At 37.4% G+C, this 21305-nt stretch overlaps 1 protein-coding gene across 1 annotated transcript in view; it reads left to right on the top strand.

Annotated features, from left to right (window-relative positions):
- Window positions 1–972: 972 nt before the first annotated feature.
- The window catches only part of LOC138049056 (pre-mRNA-splicing factor CWC22 homolog), a 21221-nt gene continuing 888 nt past the window's right edge, over window positions 973–21305 (top strand). The window contains exons 1-25 of the mRNA XM_068895165.1: window positions 973–1141; window positions 1249–1337; window positions 2106–2515; window positions 4420–4483; window positions 6797–6860; window positions 7467–7531; window positions 8304–8397; window positions 8698–8772; window positions 9331–9384; window positions 9865–9939; window positions 10608–10668; window positions 11193–11296; window positions 11683–11785; window positions 12005–12067; window positions 13627–13722; window positions 14271–14355; window positions 14747–14807; window positions 14935–15012; window positions 15103–15162; window positions 15838–15930; window positions 16664–16710; window positions 18506–18586; window positions 18676–18777; window positions 19638–19747; window positions 20250–20316. Coding sequence (XP_068751266.1) covers window positions 1100–1141; window positions 1249–1337; window positions 2106–2515; window positions 4420–4483; window positions 6797–6860; window positions 7467–7531; window positions 8304–8397; window positions 8698–8772; window positions 9331–9384; window positions 9865–9939; window positions 10608–10668; window positions 11193–11296; window positions 11683–11785; window positions 12005–12067; window positions 13627–13722; window positions 14271–14355; window positions 14747–14807; window positions 14935–15012; window positions 15103–15162; window positions 15838–15930; window positions 16664–16710; window positions 18506–18586; window positions 18676–18777; window positions 19638–19747; window positions 20250–20316 — 2243 coding nt within the window. The 5' untranslated portion in view covers window positions 973–1099. The remainder of the gene's footprint in view (window positions 1142–1248; window positions 1338–2105; window positions 2516–4419; window positions 4484–6796; window positions 6861–7466; window positions 7532–8303; window positions 8398–8697; window positions 8773–9330; window positions 9385–9864; window positions 9940–10607; window positions 10669–11192; window positions 11297–11682; window positions 11786–12004; window positions 12068–13626; window positions 13723–14270; window positions 14356–14746; window positions 14808–14934; window positions 15013–15102; window positions 15163–15837; window positions 15931–16663; window positions 16711–18505; window positions 18587–18675; window positions 18778–19637; window positions 19748–20249; window positions 20317–21305) is intronic.

Here is a 21305-nt window from a genome sequence, read left to right as displayed (position 1 = left end):
ACCTACGAAACTAAAAACCTTATCTACATGATTCAATGTGATGTAATGTACAGTGCATAGGAGAAACTAAACGACGTTTTTAAAAAGGACCACTTTAATGAACACCGCTGCACTTTAGATAACTTTAACACCAAATCAAAACCCACTACATTCGCAGGACATTTTTCCTCTTCTCCCCACAACATTGTCTAACGACATGCAATTAATTCCTATCGTAAAACTATTTTCCAATAGACTCAATCCGTAAGGCCAGGAAAGCCTTTTTCCAATAGATACACAATCCTTAAGGCCTGCCAAAACCTTTTTAATTTCAAAAGGCAGGACAATTGATCCCCACGGTCTAAATATCCGCGAAGAAACATATTAGATTTCACTGTTTATTATTTCAGTCCAGTATCTCCTGTTATTTTTTCCGTTAATCTTTTAGTATTTGAATTCAAATTAGTTGTAACTGCCATATTTTATCACATTTTTCCAGTATTACGTCACCATCTATTTTCTATATACTGATATATAGGAACATAGAAGCAACCCAACGTAAAGTCTCTAGTTTGGCCAGCCGAAATATAGTACATTACTAAACCAAATCTGCGTTGTATCGGCTCTTGCTCAAAATATTTTTTTTCAGGGACATGACAAAAATATATAGACTCATTTGTGACTGTGCTGCGGAGTTCACCCATGCCACTCCCTCTTGACATTACCAAGTTTTTGCTTTTCTTTTCTTCGATGATGAAGCTTGGCATAGCTTCTTTTGATAAAGTTAACGCGAAGTTATCATAATTTTGAGGTTGCTTGAACAAAGAAAATCGGAGAAATTCTCATTGGGCTTTTTCGTTTATATCTGAACAGAAACCCTGTAACCGAGCCAGCCCCTTCAACCGGGATAGTGTGAATAGAAGAAGTGACGTGGTGCCGAGAAAAAAAGGTAATCAGTCTCCAGTCCCTGCCGAGTTAAAACCAGGCGCGGCTGCATGAAATCGGAAGAGAATTTTGTGAGTCACAGATACTGAAAACTCTTGACAGGCAAAACTTGCTTTTCTTACTTTTTAATCCTCTGGGAACATTTTGAAGAGTTTTAATAACAGAGATAATCAAAATGGCAGCCGTAGAAGGCTCGAGGATTCGAAGCATAGTCCAGGTAAATGTCGTAACAACGTTAAGAAAAGAGACATCTCTCTTTCGTAATACGCTAAAACCTTATATATTAGCATTAACGATCATATTTTTGTTGTTATTTTGAAAAAGCCCGTCCGTCATTCAAATTCACCGATCGCTGGCCCTGCACGGTCGAGATCGCGTTCAAGATCGCGTTCAAGATCGCCGGAAGATCGTCGGTAAGTCCATATAATTTTGCTAAAGACGAAATATATAAATCAAGCCTGAGTACTCGTTATCACATTGCAAGAAAAGCTCTGGTAGTTCAGCAATCTTAAATCGTGTCTAATGGAGCAACCATAGAAAACTGGTGGGTTTCAGCAGAAACCCACATTTACCTAGACAGAGATATTTACATGCAGGAATGTAAATATGTTTGGTGGCTTGCATTGGTCACTTATGAAGTATCCTCCATTGATGAGTAAAATCGTCTAGCGTTGGACAGAGTGAAATCTATAAGGCTTAAGTATCACTCTCAGGACTGAAAGGTTATTAGGGGACATAGATGTTGTTAACCCATTCATCCCTGAAGAGATCCCCATTGACTAGTAAAATCGTCTGGCATTAGACAGAGTAAAATCTATAAGTATCACTCTTAGGAGGGAGAGGGTTTTAAAGGGGACATGGTTTTTCAGTGGATCTAGATGTTGTTAACCCATTTATCCCGGAAGAGGTCCCCATTGACGAGTAAAATCGTCTGGCATTAGACAGAGTAAAATCCGTAAGTATCATTCTTAGAGGGAGAGGGTTAAAGGGGACATAGTTTTTAAGTTGACCCAGATGTTGTTAGCCCACTCATGCCTCAGAAGCAACCCTCCTGACCAATCACCAGTAAAATCGTCTGTCATTACATAGACAGAGTAGAATCTATAAGTATCGCTCTCAGAATGTAAGCTGTTATTTTTGGCTCACAGTTGAGCATGAGGAACTTTGGTCTCTTTCTGCAGAAAACGCAGTAGAGCTGACAAGGAGAATAGAAGAGGTGATTATAATGAGGATCACAGAAGACACCACAGGAGAACACGACGGAGTGATAGTGATGATGACAGTGCTACTTATCATAGGAGAGATCATCGCATTGAACATGATCGCGACAGGAGGCATAGACCTCACGATGATCACTATGAGAGAAAAACGGTTCAAAGGAAAAGAGAAAGAGATAAATCAGACAGAAGGCGGCGTGACACTCCATCTGATGATGAAAGAGAACACAGGGGAAGAAAGCAAAGCCCAGTAGAGGAACAAGGCACTGAAATAGTCGCAAAAGGAGCAGGAGAGAAAGGTGGCAACACAGATGAGAGTTCAGCTCCTGTAAAAAAGAAGGTGGATCCAAACAACCCTCTCCTTACAAAAACAGGTATGTTAGTGTGAAGTTTGGCTGGGCTAACACCCACATGCACATTTGTTAAATAAGTGAGGAGAAAGTGCTGCCTTAGTTTGTAATCACCTCTTTAAATGTTTGTGCAGGCTGTAGTCTTTTTGGATAATTATTTTAGTTAAATGCTCATTTAACTACAGGAAGTTAATCACCATGAGTGTTGCAGTCATCTTTTTAGTGTTCAGTGTTTTAGTGGTCATTGCTTATACTGTAGCGGTCATCGTTTCTCTTGGGTGGCCTTCAGTCAAGCTGTCAGCGCTCAGACTCATATGTGCAGGCTCTTATGGATTGTCGTGGTTTTTTGTCAGCCAGGTTTTCATGAGTTTTTCTCAAGCGTTTGGAGCGGTTTTCATCGTTAGTTTTTGAGCTTTTCCCCACCCCACCCTACTTAGTCCATCAGTGTTATGGGTGCCTGGAATGGGGCTCATGGCTGGGTTGCGGGGATTTGCCAGCCGTGGGAGTTGTTTTTTATCTAGGTGCTGGCTGGCCGCAAGGGAAGCCCCTGGATACTCCAGGCACCCACCTCCCATTTTAGTGAGCCAGCTGGTTAAAAGGCGATAAACTGTTAGGCCTGTTGGTCATACACCTTTAACTCTTTTGAGACAGTAAAGAAAAACAACAACCATTCCTTTATTTTGCCACAATGAACACAGGATACTTATTAAACTAATTTTATAAAACTGAAACAGGCAAAAGAACTACATGTACCCACAGTACATCTATAGCGCTTTTGATGCGGGCTTGAATTTTGAGAGAACTTTTTCCGAAAACCTAGAACCCAGTCTTTACTCAAAGAACAAGTACAAAGAAAGGAGAATAAATGGCTCCATATGACCTTTTTGGGAGTTGCATTGATAGCATGAGAACATGTAGATGATAAAAATCAAATTTTAGGTGAGAAGCATTCCTTATGGAATTACTCTGTGGGTGTCCATTGTTTTGCAACATACGTGTACATGTATGATTCGTTATCTACAACACAATTATAATAAATTAGTCAATGCTGATTGGTTTCTTTTTAGTATGGGTCAACGACCGTTGAACGGAAGTAGTTTCTTGTTTTAGCAGACGTTTGTAGGGGAGGAACATGTGACGAAGCCCTAAGAATGTCTGCGTGGAAGGCTAACCACATCTAAAGGCTGGGACACACTAGGCGATAAGTCACTGTGACACTTCGCAGGGACAAGTCGCCGCAACAATTCACCTCGTGTGACACGGTTAATTTTGTGAAAATCTTTGTTGCTGTGATCAGTTGCACGAATTCAAACCAGTTTAAATTTGTGTGACTGATCGCAGCGAGAAAATTAGCGAACACTGCATTGTCGCACCGTGTGTACGCTTCTGGAAACAAGTCACTGCGACAAGATATAAATGAACTAATGAGAGAGCGTCATTATACATGTAGTCCGCCATATTGAATTAGAAAACTAGTTGACATTCCCCCTCGTACAAGTTCATTATGTGTGCACCGAACTGGCACCGTGTCACAGCGACTTGTTTTGCAAGTAGTAAAACACAGGGGGACTTGTCGCCTTGTGTGTCTCGACCTTAAAAATTCAGTTAAATTTCCAATCAGGTCTGGTAATAATCACTTATTTATGATAGTTATAAACATTAAGCCCTTGTAGGTAGGATGGAAAACTGCTTAGCATACTCTGTTTTGTTGACATTTTCCTCCTTCAGTTTTATTTTCCATTTTGTTCTTGTACCTAGTAGTTCTATCATTTCAAAGGCATCACCTCTTTAATAGCGAAATCAGTTACACAAACTTTCGACATCCCACGTAAAAGGTTTTATTTGGTCTTGTTATTTGCCAGCTCAGCCTCTGTCTTCTGTTTTTATTCAAAAGGAATACTGTTTGCACTTCTTTAATTTTTGTCCAGGCGGTGCATATATTCCACCTGCGCGACTGAAAATGATGCAGGAAAGTATTGAAGACAAGAGCAGGTAATCAGATTTTTATTGATGGAGGGGACCCCTTAATCCATGGACACTTCAAATGCCCTATGACGCCCCCAGTTGATCTGGTGTTAGAAAGAGTAAAATCTGTTACAGTGTAAGTCTCAGTCTGGGGATCAATGGGGTAGTGGAGGGGACATAAGTTTTGACTACTCAAACCCATTGACACCTCTAATGCCCTAGCTAGGACACCCCCTGTTGACGAGTAGAATCATCTGACTTGTGTTAGAGTAAAATCTGTTACAATACGTCTCACTCCCAGGGATCAATGGGTTAACGTAGAATGTCCTGCATCTAATGCTAAGAGGTTCATCTGAATTCAATTTAACTTGCATCAGTTATTGTTATAATAAAGACATGGTTGCACGCACTTCTTTGTGGTAGACATTAAAAACACTTTGTACGGCTATAATGAGGGAAGCATAAATTATGTTACTGCTGAGGACTGTATTCTGGCATACGGTCCTGTCATACTGTCATAGGTGGAATAAGATGCATGTTGATTTTCCTTGTGGGAGAAAAACCAGTGATGTGAGAGAAAAACCCTTAAAGCAGCAATGACAATCAACAATAACCAGTATATAAATTGTGTCGGCATTGATACAGAATTTGTAGGAGGCTGCATCTCCCTGCTGCGTGCGAGCCTTTTAACACAGGGTATCCTTATTCTCATCTTGGTAAACTGGAGCAGCCAGAACCAATGTATATTGCAGCTTGTACAATGTAGCTGTATTGCTGGTCAATAAATAATCAACAAGGCTCCAAACACAGCTGTACAGGAGCATGTTTATCCCACCATATGCATTCTGTTGTCAAGTGCAAGTTCAGGTTCAAGTTTGAGCAGTCATTTTGTTAGCATATGTGCAATAATTATTGACCAAATGCAGAAATGGTCACCAACAAATTGTTTTTTTCTCTTTGTGTTAATTAGCCCAACTAGCTTTGTTAGCATGTGTAAAATTGAAAGAATTTTGGCTGTAAAATGAGGCTAGTCAGACTAATTAAATTTTCGCAAAGACAAAAGAATAATAATTATTTATTGGCGGCCATTTTTGCACTTAGGTCTACAGCTGTATGGTGTGTCAAAAAAGGGTTTGAGATCTGTCGTTAAAAGAGGAAATCAGAATTACAATCATGTATCTTTTGTGTTTCATTAGAGGTCTATTTGGTAAACCATTTTTTGGATGAAAATGATTGTGAAAAGTTTAGAATGCTTTGGTAGAGATACCAAGACATTTTGCAGATTGGCCCTTCATTGAGTTCCCCAGAATTCATTTTCCCACTATTCTTGTCTCATCACGTTCACGTCCTGTTGAACTTTACAAAAAAATAATAAATGCATTCCCATGCTATGTTGAACAGTTTTGTTTTTTGTTTAGCTACTGTATAAAAATACACTTATTGCACTGCAAAAAAATCAACGGTGTCTTTGCTGTAATGAATATTTAGAATAGTTTTCTTGAAGCCCAGGTTATGGTAGTGTGCAGTACAGGTGTAATTTAGCAGATGAGTCAGTTAATTTACGTCTTTGCAATATGTTTGTGCGGCATCTTGAATTGTTGAAGGAACAAAATGTTGAGGAGAGAAAAATTTTGCAACCAAATGGCTGGGGAATACATAGGGAATTGGGATGGGAGAGGGGGAGGGAAGAGAAAATTAAGCACCCTTTGTCCCAATCCACGCCCATGTTAAATCCAATATGGCGGTTGCTTAAAGGGGCTAGGTCACGCTGTTTTAGGTAATTTTGTTTAATTTTGTTAGTTATGAGCTCTTAACGTCAAATTGGCAGAGCAAGAGTCTTTCTTTTGCAAAATCACGGCCACATAACAACGAAGAGTGATTTTCCAGCTGTTTAAATGACATTTTGATATAAACTGATATAAATTTGAAAAAGGTGGGCCAACGTTTTTCAAATTTACCCAAATGCAATCCATTGCAATCCTCCCCAGTTTTGTCCATCCTTGTCCCTTCTTAGCTTTCCTGTGTTTTGTTTGAGTTCTTCTATAGTTTTGAGCCATTACTTTGTTATTTCAGTTAATTCTATGACCATTTGATCAATGCTGAGATTGCCTAAAATAGGGTGACCTAGCCCCTTTAATGAGATGTAAGTCATGCTTACTAATGACATGCCTGCAGGCTAAACCAAGGTCATCTTAAGTTTTTTGCTTTGCAGGTGGCAGATGTCCGTATTGGACACTTTCTTATTAAGTTAATGTTATGTGATGGTAAATGATGGGGGTGGAGTGGCAAATACGGTAGATGTTGCTTAAGAATTGAGGCATCATTTATTTTTAATTTCAGTGAAGCTTATCAGCGGCTTAGTTGGGAAGCTCTGAAGAAAAGCATTAATGGTCTTGTCAATAAGGTTTGCTAAATATTATCCACACTAATGGAACTATTTTATTATATTTCATTACTGATGCAATTATTGCATTTTTCATTTCTTGGATTCTTTGAAAGAGCTAGGGATTCTGAATGTGTTGAGAGAAATGCAGACCTCTGCAGTCGTTAGGACCACCCTAATCCTCCAGAAGGCACCAAGTCTATAACCCCAGCTCCGAGGCTGAGACGCCTGCAGAGTTTGGATACTACATGTATCTCCTCACGGGTTGTTCTGTTCACAGGAAGTCGAGGGATTATAATAATTATGGCTTCTACATTAACTGCATCAGACTAATTATAGAGAGTAGCGAACGTGTACAGATGAACAGAATACAGTATTTCTGTTGGGTGCCAGCTCTGCACCAAGGCACGGGATTGCAGAAAACCACCTTGCATCTCATTTGCACCTCGATCAAAGTTAGAGTACTGTCATTGTATCATTCCTTGTTCCTTTAAATTTAACTGAATTGATTTTCTGCAGTTCAGTCCACCTCTGTGAATTGTAGCTTAACATCAGAAAATTCTACATGTACAGTTATCTTACACATTCCATTTTTTGTTTATCAATTTTTTTTTTGTTTAACCCCAGGTTAACACATCAAACATCGGTAATATTGTTAGGGAGCTTTTTCAAGAAAATATTGTGCGAGGAAGGTATGGATTAATATTATTATAATAATAATTGTAAGAGTAGTGTAATTCTGCTTTAAGATGGTGTCTTAAACAGTAAATTATCCTCTTTTTGACATATTATGAGGCTACATAGCCTCATTGAAAACTTTCAAAAGGTACATATGACCCCAACACCTTTCAATTGAGTCCTACTGTTTTAGAGGCATTGAAGCCCACTGGTTAGGACGCTTGCCTTGAGATCTGGAGCTCCAGGGTTCAAGACCTGTTCTGACCAATAGTTGAATTAATTTTGTTCCTGGTAGTCCTTGGTTCAACGTCTCGGCTGCACTTATAGCTAACTTGTAAAACTTGCCTCTGGCCAACTGGTATTCTTAACATTTGTTGTTGTTGTTGTGTTTTGTTGTTTCATTGATTGTGTTTCAGTGGCCCTGAAAAGTCCCTATATAATTGTAATAAGTATGCATTGTATTGTATCATTTAATTTCAGAGCTCAATAACAGAGAAATCAGTTTGAACTCAATTTATTTAGAGTTTAAAATTTATGTGACATAGTGGGCTAAATCTTGCTCAAGCACTATGATTCCAGATAATTATAGGTGCAAATTAGATAAGGACTGGTTATGGGTAGAGTGTTAAGATTTCGGCAGGTTTCTGGTTCAAAGGACACTCACCGGTAACATTTCTGAGACACTGAATACTTATTAAATAATACTTCTAATATTTATTGAAGTGGAGCTTAATTTCCAGGTTTATTTAAACAATATTCATTTTTCACCCTTGAAATGTTTCACAGAGGTGTGCTTTGCCAGTCTATTATCCGAGCTCAGGCTGCCTCACCAACATTTACTCACGTGTATGCGGCACTTGTGGCTATTCTGAATACAAAGGTTTGTTTAGATTTCACTACCGGTACTTTATTGTCTTGAGCTATTACTGGGTACACATTTTAAACGTTTTAGTCCAGACTTGTCTAATTATAGTTTTCTCTTTCGCAGCTTTTAATTGTTTTCAAATCAGTCACTGTTTAAATGCCAATTGTATTGAATTTCAGGTCATGTATATTATTATAAGTTATTTCGGAAATCATGCCCTTTTTTCATGTTAAAATGCTTATTTTTCATTTATTTGCTATGAGATTTTAACCTGTGAAATTTTCACCAAGAAAAGTTTATTTAACATTTTTGCAGTTCCCAAAAAATGGTGAACTACTTCTTCGTCGATTAATCCTGCAATTTCGACGAGCATACAGGAGGAATGATAAGGTATGTAAATGTAATAACAGTTGAGTATTATTTTTTTGAAAACTCAATATTGATTTACATGTACCTCTCATGTCATATTTCTAAATTAGTAAATTCTCAACCTTGGATAGCATTTTTCTACAACGGTAAGATTTAATGTTTTCATTGGTTTCCTATATCAGGCAGCATCCTTGTATGGAAAATGTATGTGTGAAACAATTTTTTTCTCAGGGAAGTGCCTCTGATGGAACAAGATTGGTTATACACTGTATATGTAACCAGAGCTCTTGGCACTTTACAGTCACTGCTTGTTTTGTACCACTTCTTATAACATAAAGGTTCATGATAATTAATAGTAATTTTTTTCTACTTGTATGAAAAATCTGACTAAGAGTCTGCCTCATCAAAGCAAATCTGGAGAGAAAAAGGCACATTTACTTGTCCATGGTTTTGAGTTGATCCCTTTATCCTTAAAAAAGTAACAGCTTCAAAAAAGATTACTGGTTTGTTTGAAAGAAGTGACAATAATATTGTTTTGGGTCTAACTCGTGGTATTATTGTGTTGTTGTCATTCTGTAGGCGACTTGTTTATCCTCTACAAGATTTATTGCACATTTAGTTAACCAACAAGTGGTAAGTATACAGCACAGAATTAATTTTGTTAATAATTATACACAGAAGATTAGTGTATTACCAGTAATTAAGATTGCTTCAATTAAACCAAAAAGGATTTCTCATTAATTTAAAAGATAATTGACCTTAAAGAAGCAATTTAATTTAAACACTTATAAAATGACACAAAAACCACAAAGAAAGGCAGTTTGTGTCTCGTGAAAGTGACCATGAACTGATGTACTGGACAGTATTGCGAACCAAGAGGTATGGTTTGTATTTCAAATAAAACTCAAATTCAGACGATTTAACAACCTCTGTCTGGTAATTTTGGGACTTGAAATCAGTTGCAAGGTTTAAATAATGTTTAGTCACAGTGATATCTTAGTACCTGTTTTCTAGTGTTTGGAATGTGATGATGGTGAAAGCTGCTTACTGAATTGCATTTATTAAGTTACCTTTCAAAACGTCACCCATATTTTTGATGGTTTGTATTTCCAGGCTCATGAGATTTTAGCGTTGGAAGTATTAACATTGCTGCTTCACAAACCCACTGATGATAGCGTGGAGGTTGCTGTGAGTAGAAAGATTCTCTCATTGTACTCATTACTACATAAAACTTGTAGCCTTTGGATCGAGTTGCATACAGAAAGGAAAGATAACTACAGTACCTGAACATACATGTAATAAGAAAAATGTGTCTTTAGCATGCAAAAATTAATGTTAAAATAATTAATTATTATTACATGGCAGTACTCACAGTTGGAACAACTTCCCTGTCCTACATGTACATGTGTATTTTAACATGAATATTGGATGCAGAAAAATCTGAACTACACTGTAGTAGTAAATACAATTTCGAACGGTTTCTAGGGCATAACGTTTATTTTGGTGCGTGGGTTGTCTCTGGGTCCAACGAATTTGGTATTTTAGTTTGCTCAACCTAAAAATCAATTTTCAAGAAAGTTTGTGTTGTATTTGATTTTCAAATGTTTTATCGATGTGGGGATTGTGCATCTCTTGGTAAATTTAAGCAAGCTGTGTCCCAGATTTTGAAGGTAAATAATTTGAAGCCACTCAGGACCATTCGAAAGGAATTTGCCTTTTTAAAAAATTTCTTGCTTTTAAGTGAAATGAGAAACAGGTCATCATTGGCTTGTACACTGTACATTTGTACTGTAGGTGTTCATTGATTTAAGTTGAAATTGTGAGAAGGGACCTTTTTTTCCTCATTCTGGTTACAGATTGGGTTTTTGAAGGAAGTTGGAATGAAGCTGACAGAAGTGTCTTCACGTGGTGTTCATGGTGTGTACAAGTCATGTATTTCCATTCTCTACATTTTCTATTCAGAAAAATTTATTTATTTAAAATTGCTTTAACTTAAACCTGTGATGGTGACATTTTCCATGCTGTCTGATTTGGGATTGACAGAAGTTATCTTATCTAAAGGGAAGGAGGAATGAGTTTGTTATGACACAAACAAGTTTCATTGCTTTCCTTATGTGTCATTATAATGCTACATGTACTGTAACTTGTTTGTATATGCATACAAAAAGTGATGATGATTGTATTAAAGGAAAGTCAACTCCAGCCTCACCTATTACACTATATTCAAAGATCTGGTCACTGCAAACAACTTTAAATGGTCAATTTTTCATGGCACGGTATGACAGTAAATTATTATTTACACTGTATTACCGGTCATTGTGGTGAATTTCATACCTGGTGAATAATAATAAGAATTATTTTTTGTAAGGAAATAGAAAAAGAGTACTTTAGAAAAAAAATGACATTCACTTTAAATTATCATCCGGTTTGATTTTATACAGCTGTGTTTGAGAGACTGCGGAACATTCTTCACAGTGCAGAAATTGATAAGCGAGTACAGTACATGATTGAAGTGATGTTTGCTATCAGAAAAGATGGATTTAAGGTAGTTGCTTCAATTTGTTTGTTTTCCTTCATATGAAATTCCATAGTTCAGCCATTGGCTGTTGCCTGGAGAAAAAGACATAATGTCAAAATTTTGTGTGAGCATTGTTGTGATAGACTATCATTGATGACTGACACCTTTAGAACTTAATTACAGAATTGTTTGGAAATTCGCGTAGTCAGAGTCCTAGGCAGGATTAGCCTGAATTTCGGCTGCCTCCTTCAGTCGCTAAGGCACTTGGGGTGACTTAGCGAGCAACTCTTCTGCAACATTTGATTCCTGAACTGTCCCCCATTGACAAGTAAAGTCGTCTGGCATTAGAGCGCCTAACTTATCACAAGGACTTTTCTAACCATTGTATCACACTGCATTTCTTTTGGTAATAGGATCATCCTGCTGTGATTCAAGAGTTGGATCTTGTGGAGGAAGAAGATCAAATAACGCATTTACTGCGACTAGAAGAACAAGCCAAGGCTGAGGAAATTTTAAGTAAGTTCAAAGAGAATTGCCATTAATTTTTGTTGTTGCTATTATTATTATTATTGTTAGGGTCACTGCTTAAGGATGGTGCCTACTATATAATTGTTGGCCTGTGTATTGAAAAGCCTCTTTATCGTACAGTTTTTTGAAAATTCTTATGGAGAGAGAAACAACACTTGGGCATTCTAAAATTATTCCAATAATGTTCATTTATGTTTTTGTGAACAGATATCTTCAAGTTTGATCCTGATTTCTTAGCGAATGAAGATAAATACAAAGAAATTAGGCAAGGTCAGTTGCATAATTCTGGTAGTATCATTTAGTCAATAGTGAACTGAAATATGTATTATGATAACGTAATTCTAGCAAGTACCCGGTACATGGTAAACAGATTTTGTTGTTTTCCCAATGTTGTGTTTAAACATGCATAACTTTACTTGTAGTTTATAAACTACCAGTCATTTCACTATAAATTAAGCTACATGTAAAGTTACTGAGCAAGTTAAAGGCAATCAAACCCAGGATAATTTGGTGGGAGGTGAGTGCTCTCACCACTTTGCCAGCCCAGCTACTACCCTAGTTTTTCCTTTCATTTAATCAGACCAAGAACTCACTTGACAGGCCTGGGAATACAGATGGCACAAAACATAAGGAAATGTGACCTGAGATTTTGGTGGATATTGTCTGATGTTATGCTCAAATGCATGTCTCCAGGATCATATGCACACTGATCTCAATAAGCATCATGAAGTTTCCATTTGCTCATTAAGTGCCCATGTTGTCGGTCAAATCCGTTTTCAGGTTGTATCCGTTTTTACCTAGGTTAAATTGGTGAGGTGCTGTTTGTAGCTGCTGTGCTGGCAAACATCACTCAGCAGTGTCTTGAAATATCAGCGATAAATGTCACAGTGTCCTCCAAAGTCCACTTTTGAAGTAAACATAGTATTTGCCCTTACCCTGAAAATAATAACTCCAATTTAACACTAACCTTATTAGCCTAACATGATGCTTCTTGATGGATATCAAAATTGAGCGTAAACAGTACCACTGAAGGATAAGCGAACCATCTAAATTGTTGAGAATGAAGATTCAACTTGTTAGGAAAAAAACACCAATTGATGCATATTTGCAGACCAGTTTCTTTTCGATGCATGTAGCCTTTGTTGTTCATTTTGACGCCTTTAAAAATTGTGTTGTTGGTACATGACTGTATGTAAAAGGGCAACAAAGCTGAACTTTGCATAGCAAGATAACAAGACTGTTTCATTTTATCAAATTACTTTTCAAACGCGTCATTGGACCTTTTGTGATGCAATAATATGCTTTGGAAGGCTGTTGCCTTTGGGTTCAATGCAAACGCAAACATGTTGAAACTCAAACGCAAACTAGTTGAAGACTAGCTTGAAATGCATTCCGTGGTTCACTTAATATTTATCTCTGAGTGGTACTTTATCTGATTACTCATAATCCAGGTTGTATAAAGTGAACTTAGTCACTGGACAACTGAAATGTTTTTGCAAATAATGGAAGCTAATGCAGCTCATTGGACTTTGCTGATAATGGTGTTGTGTTTTAACCTTAGCTGTGCTAATGGTCAGAGTCTGAAAAGAGTTGAGGAAAAATTGCAACCTTCGTAGGACATGAAAACTCAGTTGGAAGAATTCACCTGTATTGGCCCTGTATCACGACACTGTGCGACTCTTTTGCAGATTTCAGGAGTCGATTTGCCATCCAAAAATTCATGTCTTCATTCAATCATTTAGTGGGTCTAATATCCACCATCTCCATCATTACAGTTGCGTTTAGGAGATTAGCAAAGCCCTTCACTAAATCTTGTGGGTTTTTCACAGATATTCTTGGTGAAAGTGATTCAAATGACACCTCAGAGAATGATGATGGTGATGATGATGACGATGAGGATGAAGATGGTGAAGAAGAGGACAAAGGTACATGTATTTCAACTTTGGTCATGGCTTTAAATGGTTGATCTACTTGTTTATTATTCATTAATACTAAAAAAAAGACACACCAATTTGCATGGAGTTGCCTCAAATATCATCAAATTTCACCAGATTAGACTTAACTCGCAATCTTTACTATTTCAGAAAACTGCATCTACACGGTGATAGAGTAATATTATTTAATTTTATCATCAACTTTCATCCTGAGATATTTTGTTTCTCATGTTCTAATCGACTCACCAAATCTTGGTTATCATCTCACCTAAAAGTTTCTTACATGTTGCTGGAGGAAACATTTTCCAATCATCCAAACCTGAATTTATTTATTTAAATATAGTAAAATGTATAATGCAAAGATTTTCATTTGATAACAAGACAGTATCAACATCAGTAACTGTACAGTGTAATTTGTAAGAGTATTGAATTTGTACTTACATGTACACTTTAGAATCTTGTTTGGCCCAAAAAGATTGCTAACATGCACCCGTCCTCAGCTTGCCTAACCTTTACAAGGGCTTTTGTGTTCTTTGCAGATGACCAGAAAGTAGAAATCATTGATCACACTGAAACAAACCTAGTCGCTTTACGAAGAACTATTTACCTCACCATTCAGTCCAGGTAATTTTTCTTTCCGTGTTTTCAAGTGACGGTCAGTCCATCTATTTGTTTGTTCGGCCACGTCAACTGGTGAAATGCAAGTGCTCCCACCACTGTGTTGAATTATTTCTTTGTTCATTTTTGAATTCATAAATCCAACTATTCATTTGTATGCTGAGTCAGTGTATCATTGCTCACATTGTTCCTGGATTTTGTCTGCCAGTCTTTCCTTCCATTGTTTTATTTGTTGATTCAGTCAACCGTTCATTCTGTTTTTGCATGTTCATTGTGTCGTTTGAACGATAATTATTAGTCTGATATTCCTTCTGTCATTTTCAATTCATTTGTCCATCCATTTGTTCTCTTGTGCATCTGTTCATTTGTTCATTCATTTATTCTTTCATTTGTGCAGCCTGGACTTTGAAGAGTGTGCTCACAAGCTACTGAAAATGCAGATCAAAGAAGAGCAGCTGGTAAAATGATATTGTAACAACTTGCACTTTGCAGAATTTCGAACTTTCTCAAATTTCACTTTTGGCCTTACAGTAGTGCTTTTGTTAAATGCAGATATCTAAACAATGTTCGTGGTTTTTTTTCCAGCCGGAGTTTTGCACAATGGTCATTGACTGCTGCTCTCAACAGAGGTCATATGAAAAATTCTTTGGGTTGCTTGCCCAGGTTAGTAATCAGCGCATTGCTTTGCTGCAGGATAACCCTTTAGTCACAGACGCTCAGCAATGCTATAAGGTTGTGTTTGATTCTTTTCAGAGATTTTGTCAGCTTAACAAGATGTATATGGAAGAATATATCAAGGCGTTTAATGAGCAAGTGAGTCAAGTTGAGAAAAGTTCCTAAAATTATTGTTGAATGTGGCTGTAGCTCTTGAATGGTTCAGTGTTTATAAAACTGTTGTCCTTTGCTGAGAGGACCAGAAAGTCTCATCATTTCTGATGTTATTAATTACAGATACAGCACAACTGCATCACTAAGATGCATAAGTTATACCACTCTCAATTGTAGATTGTGTTGTGTTGGAGTCTGTTTAACAAATCGATTCCATGTTGCTGTGTGTCTGTGCAGAAACAGATCACAGATGACTTCAAAATGTGGTAAGAACAAACATTAGTGTCACTGATGTTCTTACCACATTCTGATAATGTCTTCTGTGATCTATTACTGAACAGATGCATCAGCTACAGTACTGTACACTGTATATCTGTCCTCTAAGAAGCTCAATAATGCATGCATTATTGACCTTATTATATAAAGAAAGTTAATACATGTACACGCACATGTACATTTCTGCAGGAAATCAGTATGAATTATAAGAATAACACATTTTGTTACTCCGCTGGAGTCACGCCTTAGAACAGAGCATTGGTTAAGTAGAAAGTTAGGTAACGTAGACAATTCAGTGCCACTGTTTTGACACTAAACTTTATCATTAAGAAGTTGAAGTTTTTTGGTAAGATGTTTTATGCTTTGATGTTTTCCTGTTTGTAGTATGATACGATCCATCGCCTGGAAACAAACAAACTGCGGAATGTGGCCAAGTTTTTTGCGCATCTTCTCTTCACAGATGCTATTCCTTGGACTGTAAGGAACCAGTTATTTACTGCATGTTAACTTCCATAGTGTTGAAACTTGAAGGGTTGACATTGTAATGATTGTTGCACCCATGTTACTTTATATTGGGAGGGTAGGTAGTTTACAGTGTAGCAGTTTTCTTGAGGGTTGGGAGTTATGTAGAAGTTTTGCTTGGGGATTTAACCCATTGACTTAGAGTAAAATCGTCTGGCGTTAGGCAAAGTAAAATTAAAATCTCACTCCTAGGAGTCATTGGGTTGAAGGTTTATGTCAGGAATGGTAGCTGATACATAGCTCCGGTGGTTTCATGGCATTGGTAAAGCCTTACCAGGAAATATTTCCTCAGTTTACTGTCCATGCAAGAGGAGAACATGAGAAATTAAGGGAGGAGAGGACTGGGGAGAAGGGGATCTCCACATTGTCATTACCATCCCCCTCCACCCAAAAAGTCCTCATGATTCCAAACAGTCGTTTTTGTTTCATCTTCAACACGAAGAAAAACTACTAGTTACTGGTCAGGAGCAGCAAATTTGTGAGGGAATGAAAAGCGAAAGACAACCATACCTATTACAAAAGTAATCATCGTCATTTTGTCAGCAGTTTGGGGGAGCTGTAGACAGAGAGTGAAAAATATATCTTAAAGGCTGCAACAGGCACCTTCATTGGCCTTCGTTTAAGAATTGGAGCCAAAGTACATGTACATTGGGACTGAGTTTGTAACTGGTTTTATGTACATGTGTAGGTACTGGCTTGTATCAAATTAAATGAAGATGACACAACCTCTTCAAGGTATGTAAACTAAGGATTTTTAGTGATCTTTACATGTAGAGCCTGAATATTAGGCTTGTTTGGGTTCGTTAAAATTTTATCCTCATTTTGTAGTTCCAGGCAAGTCAGACAGCATGCCTCTAGTAGATATGACCTGACGTCTTTCTGTAACTTATTTAGTCTGCTCAATTGAGCGAATGCAAAAATGGCCGCCAACAAATTATTCTTCTGTCTTTGTGTTAATTAGCCTAACTAGCCTCGTTTTACAGCCCAAATTCTTTCAATTGAGGCTAATTAGGCTAATCAACACAAAGACAAAAGAACAATTTGTTGGCGGCCATTTTTGCATTCGGTCAATAGGCACCTGTTTGCATTTTTCAGGAGAGCACAAGTTTTTAGCACTTAAGTCTACCACTAATATTTGTAATGTGCAAATTCTATAAGAATTGATGCACTTACTAATTAATTGTAAAACGTTATGATAAAAATGCTCAACGAAAATGGTGACATTTTAACCCAGTTTAAGAATACTGAAATTATTGGCAATGACCTATTGTCCAACAGTCTAGGGCAGCACAGGTTAAAGGGGCTAGGTCATCCTATTTTCGGTAATTTTGTTTAATTTTGTTAATTATGAGCTCTAAATGTCAAATTGGCAGAGCAAGAGTCTTTCATTTGCAAAATCAAGGCCACATAACAACTGAGAATGATTTTCCAACTGTGTAAATGACATTTTGATGTACACTGATATAAATTTGAAAAAAGGTGGGCCGACGTTTTTCAAATTTACCCAAATTCAATCCATTTCAATCCTCTCCAGTTTTGTCCATCCACGTCCCTTCTTGGCTTCCCTGTGTTTTGTTAGAGTTCTTCTATAGTTTTGAACAGTTATTTTGATATTTTAGTTAATTCTATGACCATTCGATCAGTGCTGAAATTGCCTAAAATTGCGTGACCTAGCCCCTTTAAAGAATGGCCATTGAGGGTGACTTAAGAATTAAAACGCGGATAACTTAGCAATAGTTTATCACAGGGGATCTTGAGGTAATATTTTGGCCGGGGCCTAAGAGGAATAAAAATAAATAAAAGGGAGCTAAAAACTGAGAATCTTTAAAGAAAATGAAAGTTTTTTGAACTCATTTCGGTAACTTATTGGTAACCATGCAATGTAATTCTGAAATCAACCGTGTCGTGGCAAAATTTTTGTTCTTTAAAACTCAGTTTAGTGCCATCCTTCAGTACCCGGTTATAGTATATTTATCAAGTGATGTGGTAATCCTTATAGAATATGTGCACGGTGGCCATGTTGGAGGACCAAAACAATTAAAGATATTTGCATAAAAATAACATTTATTCCCCAAAGGAATATCATTCTTTTGTTTCGGTCCTCCAATATGGCCGCCGTTCGCATACTCTATAGAGGACTGTTGCCTTAGTAGGAGAGAACCCTGGGAACGAGGTTGTAAATATTAAGCACAAGTAACTCTTTTCAAAGACAAACAAACTTGGGCGAGAGCAATTTGTAGTCTTCGAAAAAAATTACTAGCGCTTATTTATTCCAAATCATGTGATTGGTTATTAATGATATACATGCATACATCTGCATAAATTTCTCTTTTCCGCACTCTCTATAAGGTTAATCAACAATCGTGTATATTATCAGTCTTCTAATAAATGCATTGATCAGAGTCAAGGCTGACTATTGTTTTAAGTGTTATCCCATCGTCAGCCATGGCCACATGCCAAAAATACTGGAACATGAATTTTTTAAACTGCAGGTTGCCACTGGAATTCATAAATCTTTCTTCCTTTACAGCCGTGTATTTATTAAAATTCTCTTCCAAGAACTCGCAGAATACATGGGACTTCCTAAACTCAATGAACGCCTAAAAGATCCGTAAGCAACATTTTCTTTTCTCTTTGAAATTATGGAATTTCGTGGATGTTGTCCGTGCTCTTTTATTCCATTTTCCAATCTCTTCACAGATTTCTCTCAGAGTATTTTGAAGGCATTTTTCCTCGTGACAATCCACGCAACACACGTTTCTCCATCAATTTCTTCACTTCAATTGGTTTAGGAGGTGTCACGTGAGTATTACCTCATCTCTTGTTAAAGCACAAAGACGCGCTATAAAAGGTGTGTTAGCGGCACATGCTGATGATCTGTCAATCAACCTTGGACGCATACCAAGATTTGGGATAAGTTGTGCAATAAAAAACCGCTAACAAGATTATGTCCATGATATGTTTTAAAATTCCCAATCTCTTTTTTCACCCTGGAAATATATTTTACGAGTTCTGTTTCTGTGCTCCTGTTTGTTGTTCACCATCTTGGGATTATCAGTCGTTGCTGAATAAATTCGAACAAAAATGGGCGTGAAAGCGACTTCTTTTTTTAAGTGCATTCTGAGGTTGCATTGCACCGTAACATTAAGGCTGATGATGATGATGATGATGATGATTATGATGATGATGATGATAGTAATAGATGCACAACAGACTTGGAGCTGGCTTAGATCATCTGACTTGAAGGTTCAAACGGAAGCCCTTAATCTTTGCACCACAGGAACAGGCTTAAAAGATCTAATTACGTGAAACATCACTTTGATATGGTCTATTGGACTGTTGCAGAAAACTACGCTATTGGGAACTCTCAGAAAGGAGGGTGCTTGACTTTTAAGTACTAGGAGATTGTCCCCAGAGGGCACTTGGTTATTTGTTATGACTTGCTCCCTTGGGATGAATGTCAGCATGAGAACAGCCCGAGCTCAGAGCTAAATAGAGAATAATGATAACAGTGATGACATTTCTAAAGTCAAGCTTATATATAAAGTACCACAAGTGTTCCACCTTTGAAATCAAATAACATCAAAGTGGATGAAATCAAATCAAATCAAATCAAATCCCTTCCTTGGTTTTTTTTTTGTTTTTTTGCCTTTTGTTTTCAGCGATGAACTAAGAGAACATTTGAAGAACGCCCCGAAGGTGATTATGGCACAGCAGAGAGCTGGGGCAAGTGATAGTGACTCCGATTCGTCAGATAACAGTAGCAGCGAAGGTTGGGGGCAATTATTTTTGCTTACTTTTAGTTATAAATAATAAAGGAAAGGAAAGGAACTTTATTTAAGTGTCTAGTCGTTCTAGCGCTGGAGCGCTAATTGGGGACACTTTAAACAGAAATGAACAATGAAAGTAAATCAAGTCAAATGTCGGTTTTCGAGGAGAGGGAAAACCGGAGTACTGTAGCACTGCAGTCCCATTTTTCTGTGGATTACATTCGTTGTTCTCTTTTCCCTCCACTAGTTGTGTCCATTCCCTCCTTTCCACTGTTAACGCAGCGTGACAGGGGCCTGGACAACTTAAGCTCAGAGGTGGTTTGTGGAGGATGTCAAGAATGGGAGAGGTTCTCTGTCCATGCACCAGCTGGTCACGGTGGACGTCCCTGGGTCACATCTCCCATACAGTGCAATTGCAGTTAAATTGCTGCTTAATGTGCATGGAGTTTATTCCTGTTGATTCAATGGTCATTAATCTTATCATGGTACATGTTCTCTCGACAGAGACTTCAAGCTCTGAAGAATCGTCAGAGTCTACCGAAGAGTCGTCAGACGATGACCGGAAGAAACGGTAAGCGAATTTGCTTTTCTTATTGTTTCTTGTCACGGATGCACCATGACTTTGTTTCTAACCTCTCATTCCGGCATGCTTTTTTTAAAACTTGCTAAAGACGTTTTGGGCTGTAAATTTCATTTGTAAATTGAATTATACTCAAGTGCTTTTCGATATATTTTAACGATAGGAAAAAGCCAAAAAATCCCAAAATTACAATGTACAACCTATAAAGGGGTCTTTCCTTGGAAGATACAGAGGGGCACTTGAAGTACAGAGAGAGAGAGTTTCGGGTGCCTTGAGTTTCTGTGCTGTTACGTTTATATCGTGATAACAAAGGTTTTCTAAGCAATGAATGAATACCAGAAATAGACTTTTCTTATTGCTTTAGGGTGTTTTTGCCCACTGAGTAAATTCCTTCTAAAAATACAAGACAGCAACACCCTACACCAGAAAAATTCTTTTACTTGGGTCATTTAAGTTTCAATAAGAATAAAACACAAACAGCGGTTACAAACATTTGCTTGAACTGCACAACTTTTTATGAACTTGACGATTGGTATGTTACAACATACATCACCAGAAGTGATTATTATTCAGTTACAGATAAATTTAAATTCAAAAATATAACTGAACGGACTTTTAGGAAAAAGAAGTTTTTATCGTTCTACCTTTCTTAGGTTATCACAGCAAACACCTCACAAAACAGCTGAGGTCTTGTATAAACAAATCCTATCAACTGCAAAATAGTTTTTCAGAACACCCGAGGAATCAAGTCTTTTTTTCCTTACAAAGATAAACTAGCTCCTTCGTTCAGGTCAAAAGTAGTGTACAAAGCAAACAGCTGGGATTGCAATGATTTCTATATAGGGAAAACGAAACGCCGATTACGTGACAGAAAAACAGAACATTTTAAATTGTCACGATTCTGCAATTGCTGATCATGTTTTCTCAACCAACCATAGAATAAAGTGAGATCATTTTGAAATTTTAGCAACTGGTGGATT

Source organism: Montipora capricornis, chromosome 5, assembly GCF_036669925.1.
Source record: "Montipora capricornis isolate CH-2021 chromosome 5, ASM3666992v2, whole genome shotgun sequence".
Lineage (NCBI taxonomy): Eukaryota > Metazoa > Cnidaria > Anthozoa > Scleractinia > Acroporidae > Montipora > Montipora capricornis.
This window is presented reverse-complemented; position numbering and strand designations above follow the sequence as displayed.